The sequence below is a fragment of the Anabrus simplex genome, chromosome 1 (genome assembly GCF_040414725.1).
Source record: "Anabrus simplex isolate iqAnaSimp1 chromosome 1, ASM4041472v1, whole genome shotgun sequence".
In the NCBI taxonomy this organism is placed as follows: domain Eukaryota; kingdom Metazoa; phylum Arthropoda; class Insecta; order Orthoptera; family Tettigoniidae; genus Anabrus; species Anabrus simplex.
Genome location: NC_090265.1, coordinates 453,295,125 through 453,310,818, shown reverse-complemented (window position 1 = coordinate 453,310,818; position 15,694 = coordinate 453,295,125). Strand labels below are relative to the sequence as shown.

The 15,694-nt window shown below is 41.1% G+C and overlaps 1 protein-coding gene across 9 annotated transcripts in view; it reads left to right on the top strand.

Moving 5' to 3' along the window:
* Positions 1-15,694, top strand: part of Lmpt (Limpet) — a 1,284,547-nt gene that overhangs the window by 1,216,343 nt on the left and 52,510 nt on the right. Inside the window, exon 1 of one of the 9 annotated variants that reach the window (XM_067135225.2) lies at positions 4,356-4,697. The exons of the other annotated variants lie outside the window; for them this stretch is intronic. Coding sequence (XP_066991326.1) covers positions 4,478-4,697 — 220 coding nt within the window. The 5' untranslated portion in view covers positions 4,356-4,477. Of the gene's footprint in view, positions 1-4,355; positions 4,698-15,694 lie in introns of those variants that run through there. 9 annotated transcript variants of the gene reach the window in all.

Genomic DNA, 15,694 nt, shown 5'->3' with positions numbered 1-15,694 from the left:
GCTAAACAATACGGCTGAGAATGCCGTTACGCTGACCACGTGACAGTTCAGTATCTGCTGGTTCATCTGGCAGGGCAGCAGTCATATTGGCAAGCCAAACTCCAGAAAGGGCCGCATGTGCCACGTTTATTTTATAGTTACAGAAAACTAATGATCATGAAAAATTTTCAGACCTCTACTGATTAAATGATTGATTTTAGATATATGGTTTGTTGTTACAAGTTTTAAGCGAATCAGACGAGTAATTTACTCACTGCCATAGTAATTCATTTTTCAGCAGAAAGAATTGCTCCTGATTGAAAGTTATATTGTTGTGGACTTGTTTCTCAACTTTAAGTCATGCATGCTGAAGGCTTTTTTTTTTTTTTTTTTTTTTTTTTTCTGCTTTACTTGGAATGCTTCTTATAGTTCCTCTTTGCTTAGTTGTAGAGCTCAGTAGCTAATGGACTTGGAACGTGGTTTGATTTTCAAATGTCTGTGAAGGTAGAAAGGCATACGTTGCCTCGACCATCTTCCATCTCTGGCTTTCGTGCTCTTTTATTCTGTTTTATATAAAAGTTTAAATATAGATATGATGTTATTCTATAACAGAGAAAGGAACGCGGATATCTTGCGTAACAGCTGTTCCTTTCTGTTTTTGTGTTATAGTACACAGGACTGCACTTTGAAGGCCAAATTATTCAAAACAGACCTAAGTAAATTATCTTCGTACTGCAAGCTGCACTTTACGCAACTACTGAAATAAACTTTGAAATAGGTTTTCCGGTATCCTTTTCATAGTACGCTGAAAAGCGTCGTCTTCTTTCTTTTATCGGTCTGCTCATTCATTGCCCCAAAACTTGCTTGAGCGGCATACTTTCTAGGAAATCATACCCATCCTCTTATTTCTCTAGATCTGATTAAAAATCCGATCGTAATTTTCCCGTTTACAAGTACTTCTCCGTAGTATGGTGGTTCCGAATGTGAGATTTTTTACGAAGTTAATGAGCACGTACATTAACAAAACTACCACCGTGGTTATGCTAAATTATTATTATTATTATTATTATTATTATTATTATTATTATTATTATTATTATTATTATTATTATTATTATAATACAATTTTGTTTCACGTCGCACCGACAAAGATAGGTCTTATGATGACAATAGGATAGGAAAGGCCTAGGAGTGGGAAGGAAGCGGCCATGGCCTTAATTAATGTCCTGGTGTGGAAATGGGAAACCACGGAAAACCATCTTCAGGACTGGCGACGGTGGAGTTCGAACCCACTATCTCCCAGATGCAAGCTCACAGCTGCGCGCCCCTAACTGCCAACTCGCCTGGTTTTTGTTGTTGTTATTATTATTATTATTATTATTATTATTATTATTATTATTATTATTATTATTATTATTATTATTATTATATCGTCATTAGATCAATACTTCCTTTTATTAGGATGCGTGGTAAAGAGTTTAGGTTAATAAAATAATAAGTCATAAGAATATTGAAAATGGATATCGGTTAAAAGCATGTCTGGGATACCTGTCCCAAACTTTATGTTAAATTACCAGTTTCTTTTTACTACAGTGGATGAAAAATGAAGAATTCGTTTGTTTTATGTACTTATAGACCGTATAAAATGAGTAATAAAATGCATTTCACTAAAAAATAAGCGGCCGGTGTCAATTATGAAAATAATCCTGCCGGCGCAACATTCTGCGGGTACCCCCTTTCTTTCCCTCTTCGCACTTGGAGGGTTTCGCTACTATGGTTTAGCAACAAAGGAGGGTGGTATCCTGTGAACGTTACTGGAGCTGCTGATAATAATTCTTACCAGAAGTAAGCGAAAAAAAAAAACACATCTGGGCAGAACCTTAATACTTCATGATTAAGGAAGAATGAATGCTTAATAATAATAATAATAATAATAATAATAATAATAATAATAATAATAATAATGGTTTCTACGTCCGACGAATTACGTTTTGACGGTTTTCGGAGACGCAGGGTTGCCGGAATTTTGTCCCGCAGGACTTCTTTTACGTGCCCTACGTGAGCTGCTCTGAGCGTTTTTCTTGGAATTATTTCCGAATGGGACGTCCTGTGAACTATAGGCCTACATACAATGTTAAAACTGAAGTGTGGGAAATATTTCTTTTTTTTTTTTTTTTTTGCTATTTGCTGTACGTCGCACCGACACAGATATGTCTTACGGCGACGATGGGATAGTAAAGGCCTAGGAATTGGAAGGAAGCGGTCGTGGCCTTAATTAAGGTACAGCCCCGGCATTTCCCTGGTGTGAAAATGGGAAACCACGGAAAACCATCTTCAGGGCTGCCGACAGTGGGGCTCGAACCCACTATCTCCCGATTACTGGATACTGGCCGCACTTAAGCGACTTCAGCTATCGAGCTCGGTGAAGTGTGGGAAACATGCTTCCTCTCTACTCTCTTCCGAGTAGTCTTCCTGCGTCATAAAAAGGAAGGGGAAACTGAATACGTTAAAAGGAAATATTGCCATGTTTGGACAAGCTACGTGCTTCCTTATTTGGAGAGAGTACAGTAGTCCTGGGTGTAACCTTGGATGGCTATCAGGGGATACAGAAATTATAAAAGTGCAAAGTGTGTTGGATTTAAAAAGAAAACCGCTTCCTGATATTAAAAGCAACAGAGAAACAATTATATTTATATTAAGTACAGGATTTCTCATGCCGTAATCGAGAATGAAATATTTTTATCGATGATTTTGCTGATAATAAAAAAGTGGGAACCTGATCCCCTGGGCACTGCCGAGAAGAACCTAACGAGTAAATGTGACTACTACTAAAATGTTACCATTCCTCCCCTGAAGGGGGAGGCGGGCCTTTTAGACGGTGACGCTGTCTCTCAGGCCGGGAGATTTGTTACGATGAAGGAGATGCGCGGAGAAGGTGAGGGGGTTGGCGGCCGTGGCCTATACTACGAACTGTCCCGGCATTCGCCTTAGTGCAGGAGAATGGAAAATCATTCTCAGGACAGCCGACGGGTGGGACCAGGCGTGAAGTCCGGCACTGTGCCCCAGGCCCGTCTCCCGAATGCAGAGGCGTAGAGCCACGGTAGAGCCGTGGCCAACTTTCCTCTGCTCGGTTGGCCGGTCAGAGTACAGAGCATATGGGACAACAACCCACTCTGCATCTACCGACCGGTAAATCTGAGATTTGATTATCTGTATCCGCGCGAACCGTCAGCCGGTGGGGAGAGCACAGTGTTCAGTTTCGCCTTTGGTCGTGCGAGTTTGGGTACAGACAGCATTCAAAGAATGAAGCCCTTAAGATTTGATAACCCTCTCCAAATCTTAAACATGTCTTTAACTTCACTTCAAATCTGGTGCTTCTATTTCAAAAACTTGCCTCAAAGCTCGCTGAATAACTAGTTCTACTGCAACTTAATTATTAATTTTCACCATAAATTTTGGGAATTGCAGTTGGGGGCTGCCTGGGTAATGACTTGCTCAGTTCACTCAGAAGGATGTGTGTTTGGTTTCCCGTCATGAAGTCGGAAATTTGCGAAACAAGACTTCCATTTCTGAATAAACATACGGCTCAGGGACTCTTCCAAACTACACCAGAAATAAGACGAGGAAGGCTAAATGGGATAAAGCGGTTACCTTTTCTGTCCAGCGTTCTTAGCGCCGTTGCCTCTTTGCTGTCTTTTCGAATTTTTCCACCTTCCTGGCGGGGAATCGAACCTACGTCAATCTAAGTGAACCGAACACACCTTTACCGCCCCAGATAGGCAACCGCTTTTCGATTAAGCAATTTTAAATTATGAGGATATTCACAAACATCAGGTAGGTCTTCCAGGAAGCTGTCAGAAAGAAGTCAAATATCGTGCATACGTTGTAGGAAACTGAGCAACAACACGTGAAACGTGTTACTGATGCTTTAAACACTTCTTCATTACATTTAATATGACGTACAGCTTCACAGATTATCTTATTTTATGGGCATTAGTTCTGTTAACCACTTGTTGCTTGCCACTTCACAGCGTGGTGTTGATCGTAGCTGAACTAAGTTTATGATTCCCCTTTTATTATGACAGATAGTTTGTTTAAAGGATTCTCGTCCAGTAAAAGGTTCATTTCTTCTGTGGATAACAAGTTCGCGAATAAATTTAGTGATCGCATCATTAAAACTCATGGCTGGCGACGCACTATTGTCCTGTGCAACCAACGTGCACATGCGCAACGCAAACGATTGCTATAGCTTTCACTGCTTTTAAAAAGGAATTCTATTCCTTTCTCCCTCTTCTCTTCACTTCTCTTCGTCCCCTCTCCCGTTCCCTCTCCGGCGAGCGGCGGGCATGAATGTGTCATACAGACATTCAGTCTCGTAGCGGCTAGCGTACTAGGAGCTGCTGCCGATCGATAGCCGGGCCATAGCTTAGGGCGTTACCAAATTCGGGTGTAAACAATACGAGTGAAACGTGTAGGGCAGATTTCCAACAAAAACATTATGGCTACCGACATTCTGTCCGAGAAGCTGGAGACAAGGCTTCATTTGACAAAAACCGTTGGTGAAGACCGCATTAAAAAGGCCAAGGAGAACAATGAAGACATAGCAATTCTTTCTACATTTCTACCTTCACCTGACGATGGAAAAAACAAAAAAAAGGCTTTCGAGTGTGCACTCAAGGAGGGATGTTTGTTGGGAGACCCTAAGAAGGCTGTGACAGGTAATCTTGTAAGGCAACTTGCTTGCAGTCCTATCGCATTCTTTTCCCTGCTGACTCTGGTCTTTAAATACTAACACCTGTTCATGTTTTCTTTCGTTAGTTGGTACGTTGGCATTTTCTACATTCCTTGAGACACTATTTTATAGTCTAATTCGCTGCTATACTACTTTTTGTTGATTCACATTAAAAGCTTTTGACGTAGCCTCGTGTATATATATATATATATATATATATATATATAGAGAGAGAGAGAGAGAGAGAGAGAGAGAGAGAGAGAGAAAGAGAGTGAGTGTGTGTGTGTGTGTGTGTGTGTGTGTGTGTGTGTGTGTGTGTGTGTGTGTACTGCATTGATAATCTGTAGTATTCTGTGGTCTGAAATTGTTTAGGTCTAATATGGATGTCTGTACTGGGACTAGTTCATACAACTCCACGAGAAATCCGCTTGAAAATAAAAGCGGGAGAAAGTTCACACTTAGGGCAGTGACTGTCAGCGTTGAGATTCGAACATCAGATCCCCGAACAGTGCCGATTCCCCATCTTATTATGACGCGTCACTTAAAGTTCTTGGCGACGAAGTTTGGGTCTCACATTCAACATTTATTATAAAACTTTAGAGATAATACACCAATTGGTTTGTTTATCGATATGTCCGGCTCCTGGCTGAATGGTCAGCGAACTGGCCTTCGGTTCATAGGGTCCCAGATCCGATTCCCGACCGGGCCAAAAATTTCAACCACGTTTGATTCATTTCTATAGCTCTCAGGGTGAGTTTTCGTTAACACATATCTTCACCTAAACACGACATATCACACAGAAACACGCAGTAATGAATACATCCCTCCACGGCCCACGTTTCTCGGGTACGGTATATCTACCGACATGAGGTTGACGTGTTTGAGTACCTTGAAATGTCAACTTGGGCTACTCAATCCGGCCCACAGATACTGAGGTTCGGTTGCTTTTGGCCATAGGGAGTTACGTAAATAATGTAAATACTCGCGATTTGTTAAACAGTTCAAGAACGGTGCCTGTTGGCGTTGAAACAATCTGTTAATGTGTGTGAAATCTGTCTGATAACCTGTGTAAATATGGCATCTGTACTCATGTGGACTTTTGTAAATAACTGCGGAGGAAGGTACCGTATACTATCCCACAAATTATTGTGTGAAGTAGAGGTGGAAGAAAGTTCTTCAAAAATGTTGAGGGTGAGTGTACCTCTCCAGTTGCTAAAACTCGAGCGGTGAATCAAATCTAACTACACAGAACATTAACCTCCAGGCAACGACGGTGGACTCTGGGGTAGTAGTTAGCACATTACGACCTTTGAATATGTAGCAAATCTTAGTTGCCACTCGGGATAGGTGTTGTCAGTTATGTTCCCAGTTCATGCTCTTCGATGAGCTCTCAAATTAGAGCAAGGGGGTAAGTCATCTTTCGACGCCCTGTCTGAAGTATCTCGAAGGCTTCATTATTCCAGTATTATTAGTATTCCGTGTTTCCAAATCCTAGCCTGAAATACAGGAGTAGTCACTGTGACAGATATTACAATAGCCCCTTAAACGAAGCAGGGATTGCACCGAACGCTGTGTGCAAATCATACCGTGACCACGTGTAAGTGTTTGAATATAGTCACGTGGAATTTTAAAAATAAAAATGCACGTCCCTATGGTTCGGCTTCTACGTGGACTGGATGTCCCTTAGCTATGATCATAATCTCAGCGTCAGGTAAAACTACAAGTTTGCTTTTTTCCGAGTTTCTTCTCTCTTAAATTGTATTCTGAAATTACTGATTTCTCTAAGGTGGTAAATGAGGGGAGGGGGAGGCGCTTCCTTCAGAAACAGCATCAGTGTGGTGAAACTTAACGTAAAAAAATGTCGGTTCAGTCAGTGATCATCTACAAGAAGGATGTTCGTAGATCGATTTACCCTTGCATCGGTCTGTTTTAAAGTAGAATAACGGAAGCAAAAGCTGTATTGACTGCTGATTTAGCCTTCATAAGTTTGAGATAACAGACATGAAAATAGCGATAATGAATTGCTGGTACAAACAGAATGGGTGGGGGATGGGGCAGTCACAGAGAAGAATTCATAATGCAGAGAGAAAGGATCCCAACAGATTTGAGACTAGGTGACAGAAGGCTAACGAGATTTAGAATATTGGGCGTGAAAGCATACGTCACAGTATTAGCCGTAAAGGGAATATAGTGGCGGTAATATTAGTTCATTCATGTGGTCTTCCAGACAAAACATCCAAATCCATTGAAGTTCTAGCGTTTTATTTTTAATATTACTATGCGCTCGTCTGTTAAGATTACATTGTGAAGTTAAAAGAATGTTAAATGGAGCCATATTATAAAGACCCCTGGAGGAGTGGAAAGTACAGGCTTCCTCTTCACGCTAATCAAAGAACAAAGTCAAGTACTTATCAGCTCTACACTCGGCCAGCATTGCCCCCAGGAATTAAACTGATACTAATTTCTGGTGAGGGTTGAATGAACCTCAAAGTCATGTATTCGCCCAAAGTGGAAGTCTCATTTCTAATGTGTTGACTTCCTGACGGGAAATAGATACGCACTTCCAGGTGACAGAGGCCGATGGTCTAGATGTTAGACCATGTAAACTATACTACTACTAATAATAATAATAATAATAATAATAATAATAATAATAACTTTCGGCTAGGCAGCCCTTACTTGCTTAAGTAGTTAATCTAATTTAGAATTCTCTCATGCCTTGAAGGGTTGAATACAAACCTCCAGTTGCTAAGATCGAAGTGTTTGTAATCATCATCCTCGGTGCCAGCTGTTACTTTTTGTCAGGTGATTGAGTTGAGCATGTATGTTGTATCTTCGGTATTCAGCCCGAAGGCTGCTTTGATCCTCTACAGCTCCACCAACAGCTGTCATAGATAGCCTAGGTGTCACTGAAGAGGTATACTAAGGAAATGAGGAGTGAGGTAGTTTCCCGTTGCTTTCCTCACTGAGCCAGAAGTTGCTATTACATATCAGTCTGCCAAGCCCACTGAAATGCATGTACAAACCGACCCTATGAGCGAGATTTTCACACCATTCATAACAGGGACTGGCTGCATAAGGAACGGTATTACTAGAATCGCTCATACCTCGGTCACTTTCATATTGTCAAAGCCAAGTATGTGACAGACAGGTCAATGAAAGTAACAAATTTATTCTAGCCCATGCCAGAAGACATAGTGCACTGTAAACACTACATCCCGCCAGCAAAATAGTTATTGGTTTTACGTCTTATGGAGACGATGAGATAGGAAAGGACTAGGAATGGGAAGGAAGCGATCGTGGCCTCCATTAAGGTACAGCCCTAGCATTTGCCAAGTGTGAAAATAGGAAACCAGAGGTATCTTCAGGGCTACTGACAGTGGGGTTCGAACTCACTATATCCTGAATGTAAGATAACTGCTGCACAGTTTGATAATTAAAAATTGACATCACTTTGAGTTCATCAGATGATGATGATGATAATGGCGTGTGGCCTCCGAAAAGGTCTGGTGCAGGTCCTTCGAGTTGACGCCGTATAGGTGACTTGCGCGTCTGTGAGGATGGGGCCCAACCTATGATGATTTCTAATGATGAAGACGGAACACACCCCAGCCCCCGATCCATCGGAATTAACCAATGAAGGTTAGGATCCCCGATTCGGCCGGGAATCGAACCCGGGACGCAGTGGACCAAAGGCCAGCACGCTAATCATTTAGCCATGGAGCTGGATAGTTTATTAGATGAAAATGTGTGAAATTGAAGGGGTTATTCCAGGTCGTTTGGCGAATACAACTGACATATTGACTATGTTGACGTTAACAGTTGATAGGTTGATGCTGCTGGTATGTGTGGCCGTAGCCTTTTCCTGATAACTTGCCCTACATTTCCTGACATGATCTACACTGACTATCATGCGTTACGTAACAATACTGAAATAGATTTGGGTCACCTAAGTGTGAATCATTTATACAGAAACATTTATGGTTGCTCTTCCGCCCGTATTTTCTATTATGTATTTAATTACTTGGTCAGCTTGTAACTAGACTTGCCTTCTCTTCGCGTATCCTTTTTATGTACATTTGTACAGCCATTCTTCGTTTACGACGTTATTAAATGTTTTGAATCATATAGTTTTTATGGGCTCACTATAGAGCGAATACCAAGCTGTTTGATGAAGACGAAGTACAGTAACTCTGTATGCTTTGTAATTCTCTGGAATAGGACGCCCATGATTGGTAAAAGAATCACGTTCGATTTTCTCAAGAGGTACTTGTTGTATTTTGAGAATAATCACACCTCTAAATATATGTATATAGCTGATGGTGTAACATCGCACTAACATATCGATGGTTTTCGCGACGCAAGAATGGGAAAGAGTTAGGATTTGGAAGGTAGCGGCCGTGACCATAGTTAAGGTCTGAATTTGCTTGGTGTGAAGATGGGAAACCACGGAGAACCCTCTTCAGACCTGCCGACGGTATTCAAACCCCACCATCTCCCGAATGCAAGCTCACAGCTACCCGACCCTAACCGCACTGCCAATTTGCTCGGTCGTCTAAATTTGCAATGTCCGTATCTGTAATGTTAGATGTAGACACTTGTGTAGTTCCGTTTAAAACGAAAATGCCGTTATCTCAGCCTATATGAACACCATGGAAAAGTACCGCAAGTTTGATTATGAGTTCCTTGGTGATAATATTGAAAGTGAGAATAGATTTTCAATATCTTTGAACGGTTTACGAGTTATCTAAATGGAACATTTTAGCTGACTCCCCTTGTGTCTATGGAGCTAGAAGTATTCTGCCCTGTGCTGTGTTCGAACCGCAGCCCACGTTAAAACATCCCATTTTCTCACCGGAGCCTTCCAAGCCAAGCGACTTTGTTCGATATCAGTACAATAATTCATCTTGTCATAGTAGATCTACTTTAAATTTAAGTCTAGCTCCCGGTGTACCGCTCGACGAGAGATTCGTAGGCAGCCCTTCTAAGACATGTTGGGACAGTCTCGAGACGTGTTAGTTCCCCTTTAACGTAGCTCGGTGGGTGAACCACGCCCCTCTTCTGCCTCGCACTTCACGCCCCTTCGAACATACCTTGACTCCGTGAAACGTGGGATGCTGAAGTAGTGAGCTCTGCTTTTAACCATAGGCTATATTTTCTCAGCGACTACGGTTTACGTCAGAGTTAAAATTCTTGACAGTTTAGCTGCTGTGTTCAACATAAACCACGACATCCTGTGATCGTGCTGTTTACAGCAATAAAAATTACCAACTAAGCTGAAAACGCTGTTTTCTTTAAAATATTTTTTCGAAGTTCCTCATGCTTGATATGCTTTCGTTTAGAGGACAATGTGGTTATAAAATCTGTATATCAACTCTGTATATGACATGTCTCATGAACTGTGAAATATTGTATCTGTAACCAGGACAGAGAACTGGAATGGGAAACGAATCTGTAGTAGTTTAAATAAGAAATCCATGGAAAATAAATTCAGGATTGCATGACGGTGGGATTCAGTCTTACATGTGTCTCGAGTCTGAAGATAATGGTTAGATGTAGAGCTGTTGAGCTTAAAAACTCTGAGATATCCTCGTTAATCTATTTTCGTCATTTCAGTTTGACAGACTGTATGAATAACAACCGCGGTTTTAAGTGTGTTATCTGTCACTTAGTATTATAAAATTATCAGAGTAGATGCGTTGATCTCTTACATCTGTTTTTCAATTTCTCATCTGCCCTTGCTGTGATAGCCTAAGCCTCTCGCATTATGACGTTCACAATTGGACACATTTTGACGTGGTAAATACTTTGCAAGAGATGGCGTTTTAGATAAGGATAAACATGGGTACCGACTACCCGTACCTTGGTTTCAGTTAGCCATCCCTATCCAAATAGTCCCTGGCGAAGGGAAATATTACTCTTGTTTATCATAACTGACCGTCGATAAATTAGCAGTTTGATTTAAAGTATTGTAAATATCACTGTAATAAATCTTGGAAATTGACAGTTATGCTTACAGCGGTCGTAGTAATTTAAATCTTAAAAATAACTAACAAGAGTGAGCGAGTGTTTGTGTCTAGTACCATTCAGCCTTGCAAAGTGAGGAAAGTTTAGGAGGAAAGAAGTATACTCAAGTCGTATCCCTTCTTCTTCTTCGCTCTAGAAGTCACTTTCTACAGTCTCCCACTTCAGCTCTAGAACCCTGCGGCCACGCAGATTATCACGGAGAGCCCAGATTTTTAAACACCAATAGGTTAAAGGGCAAACTTATTTAAGCGAGTAGCAAGTACTTTCTAGTCCGCAATAATGGTTCAACAGTGAAATTTACATAAATGTTAGAGATATGGCTACCCCCAAAATGTATGCAACTCACCTACATAACTGTGGGGCGGGCTACTTGCTACTGGCCAAGTAAGTATGCATTCTAACGTATCAGTGCTTAAAAAACGACACGCAGGTCGCCTACGGGAGTCAAATTGGAAGACCTGCACCTGGCGAGCCGAACTTGTCCTTGGACACTCCCGGCACTAAAAGCCATACGCCATTTCAGTGCTTAAAAATTCGGGCTCTAGGCAAAATTTCACTGTAATTAAGTACTCAGAGCTATTGATCAGGATGTCCCAGGCTCCTGTAAAGAAGCAGAGACAGAAACATCCACCTAGATTTATATAAGAGAAAGCACTTCCCACCGCCTTGAAAAGCTATGTTTTCCTCTGCCTTTTAGCGCATTCCTAACAGCGTATTATCACTTTTCCCGTTGGTTAGACCCGAAGTTATTCTCATTTGCTAGCAGAAGAGTTCAATGACATGAAGCTTATATGTTGATGTTACTGATTCCTCTTCGTCCGAAAATGTGCCTTCATTAATTTAATCAGGAAGTATGGCTTTCTACAGCATTACAAATATACTTCCTCAACGACGTGTCCTGAGAAAACTAGTTCATTCTCTACGTATCTTACAATTACTGGTAAATCGCTAGTAATTTCAGTTGCCTTGAGGTTACCGCTGAAATACAAGAGCTCTAGACCAGGAAAATTTTCTTCGAAAATTAAATAGAACTGTGAGCAGGCTAAAGTACCCGTTCTTCGTATGGATTTATGAGCAGGCATTAATGTGGTTAAATTAAGGTGATCCGCATATATATGTGTCTTACAACACGCTCTTGTAGACAGTATGTATTACCTTCTCATCGGGTACATAAATACAGTATATAGATTATGACCCCTCGACACTCGAGAGCATGCTGCATAAACCTGGCCATGTCTGAAGAACCCGTTCTCTAAATAATGAAGCAAAATTAAATTATAAACCCACTAAATATGAATCTTAAACACACACGATATTAGAACAATTGGATGAGGTGAACCGCTTACCTATTATTTTAATTATATCGCTATGGTTACAGACAAAACACAAGAAAAATGAATTTTCTCGAAAAACCGCTCGTTACAATGGAAATGCATACGACGTTTCTTGTAGAAAATGTCATTTCATGGCTACACGATGCACTTCATTTTTCGATAGGGTGACCCGTTTATCCTTTATTTAGGACGTATCCCTGAAAAATCCCCCACTGGTTCGAAATTATGAAATGTATCAAAATCAAAAGTACCCCTTGCATGACTCGGGATTTCAAGCTATATTCTTACCAAATCTCAGCTCAGTCAGTCCAGTAGTTTCCAAGCTTTTCCTGAACAAACAAACACTGTCCCATTTTTTTAAAATATTCATTAAATAATAATGAAATGTCAAGTTATGTTTGTAATATTGGGAACGTGATTAACTCAGTGGAGGGCAACCGGCCGTAAAGTGCCCGGCCAAGATCGAAAATGAATCTGTATGACTCCAGCGACAAATGACTGGGGTAAACTGAAATTATTATTATTATTATTATTATTATTATTATTATTATTATTATTATTATTATTATTATTATTATTATTATTATTATTATTATTATTTGTGAAAAGCTTTACAACGTTTTGAGAACGTGCTGCATGTTTTGTTGAGTTTGACAGTACCTACAGAGGAAGCACAATCACTGCAAAAATTCATGCAGTTGGTTTCTGCGACAACTGCTACAACACTGTCAAAAACACTCTCTAGTGCTGACACGTTTGCATGCGAGAAAGCAGCCTCCCATTATTATTTATATCAATACGAAATAGTTAGATTAATTAAACATTATTACTGACGGTTACAATGCCCGTCATTGGAACACTCCGTTTTTTTAAATAAACTGAAAATTTACTCCTCTGAAATATTTTAAAATAAGACTATTGATTATTATTTAATGTCCGCCTCTCTGGTGTAGTGGTTAGCGTGATTAGCTGCCACCCCCGGAGGCCCGGGTTCGATTCACGGCTCTGCCACGAAATTTGAAAAGTGGTACGAGGGCTGGAACGGGGTCCACTCAGCCTCGGGAGGTCAACTGAGTAGAGGTGGGTTCGATTTCCACCTCAGCCATCCTCTAAGTGGTTTTCCGTGGTTTCCCACTTCTCCTCCAGGCGAATGCCGGGATGGTACCTAACTTCAGGCCACGGCCGCTTCCTTCCCTCTTCCTTGCCTATCCCTTCCAATCTTCCCATCCCTCCACAAGGCCCCTGTTCAGCATAGCAGGTGAGGCCGCCTGGGTGAGGTACTGGTCATATTCCTCAGTTGTATCCCCCGACCAAGAGTCTGAAGCTCCAGGACACTGCCCTAGAGGCGGTAGAGGTGGGATCCCTCGCTAAGTCCGAGGGAAAAACCGAACCTGGAGGATAAACAGATGATGATGATGATGATGATGATGATTATTTAATGAAAACTGAGGGGCCAGTCTGTAGATCAGCTGGTTACTTATCACTGGCAGATTACATTTGATTGAAATTACTAAGAATAATCCAACAAAATTAAAAGGTTATAGGTATTAACTAAACCGCATTTTGCCTGAGCCTGTCCAATTTTGACGTGAAAACATCTTTCTTTTTTGTTCCGTCTCTGGGCATGTACTAGCCCGTCATAAAACGTGATGCTATTTTGCATTGCTGATATCTCCGTATCTATTAACGATATCACAGTTGTATTTACATTGTTTCAAAGAAGAACTCTTACAGTACAATTTGACACAAAAAAGTAATCTCTGACGTCACCTTTCAAAACAAGATGGCCAATAAATAAGACCCATTTTGGCGGTACTGCGCACAAGGGTAATCGTTATAACTTCGGAACCGGTCCGATTTCGAAAAAGAAAGTGTCGTTTGGAAGCCTATATAACATCCTACGAAACGTCTTATTTTTTTTTTTTTGCTTTACATCGCACCGACAACAGCCCCAGCATTTGTTTGGTGTGAAAATGGGAAACCACGGAAAACCATCTTCAGGGCTGCCGACAGTGGGATTCGAACCCAGTATCTCCCGGATGCAAGCTCAGAGCCGCGCGCCCCTAACCGCACGGTCGTTAGTGTTTATAGAAATGGATTTGAAGATCAGTAAATTAACATTTAAAAGAAATGACGAAATTAAAAAAAATGTATTTTAGTCGTTAGTACTGTGAAGAATGTTCGCGTTTTATAATCAGAAATCTATTTTGCCAGATAGCCATTCGTGGAGACCCTGTTGAGGATCCCAAACCTGGAAAATAATCATCCTAGAACTCAGGCTGTTATCATTTCTTCATTGTCCCATCTCATTGCTAGACTCTGAATCACTAGAAAATAGATAGTATAATAGCAAACAGAACGTATAAACATGAGGTAGCTTGCAACTGTGGATTCGAAAGCTATCGTTCAGTCTAAGCAAATACGGACAGAAAGAATCACGAAAAAGAAATGCCTTGCCTGTTGATTGCAATTACTCCTTAATGTTAATATACTGTATACTTGTGAAATATCTTCCCTTTTTACTGAAGACTTCCATTAGCTATTTCTTCACCTTCCGTTGATTTTTCTGTCTGTATTCCTCCATCCTGACCGAATACATATCTTTGGTATTTGAAATGATTCAGTTTCATAATTCCTACCTAGGTATTCAGCCTACTGATATCAGTTAGGTCACAGAAATGATGATTTAATGCTTTTCGTACTGTACTCATTACACATATGATCAAAATTCTAAATATTAGACCGTACGCTTTCTTATTATGTATGTATGTTTTGTCATCAGCCCGAAGGCTGGTTGGATCCTCAACAGTTCCTCCATGAGCTGTCATACATGGCCTAGGCATAACTGAAGAGGCGTACTAGGGAAATGAGGAGTGAGGTAGTTTCCCGTTGCTTTCCTCACCGAGCCAGAAGTTGCTATTACATATCAGTCTGCCAAGCCCACTGAAATGCATGCACCAACCGACCCTATGTGCAATATTTTCACATCATTCATAGCAGGGACTGGCTGCGTAAGGAATGGCATTACTAGCATCGCTCATACCTCAGTCGCTTTCATTTTGTCAAAGCCAAGGATAAGACAGAGACAGATCAATGAAAGTAACAAAATTGCTCTAGCCCATACCAGAAGACTTAGTGCACTGTAAACACTAGGTCCCGCCAGCAACTTTCTTATTAACCTGAAAGTAAATTGTAGGTTTAGTAAAGTAGTTCCTATGTTCCAGCATGTGTTCTGAGCTACGCCCCCTGGCGAGACCTAACGTAGCCAATGGTAAGCCTGTGCTGCCTCTTAACACGTCACAGTGCGTTGGTGGCTTGTTAGCAGGGTATGTGGGAGCCTGGTCTCGTTTGGATTTCCAGTACACCGCGCAGTCCCTAATTACGTTAGAGTACTGATCGGCGGTTTTACAAACCCCGCGCTCGCTGTCTGTGTGGGAGATAGTATAGGGTGGTGAATGTGGCTTCAGGAAACCCATGACCTGAACCTGCATGGGTGGTAGCAATTATTTTATCTTGGGATTGGGTCTTACGCTCCCGTAGTTATACATTCAACATCCTTTGCACCTCCACGGTCGTAGGAAGTGTCAGGGTGCAGGAATTTTATCTTGAGATGGGCTCTTTA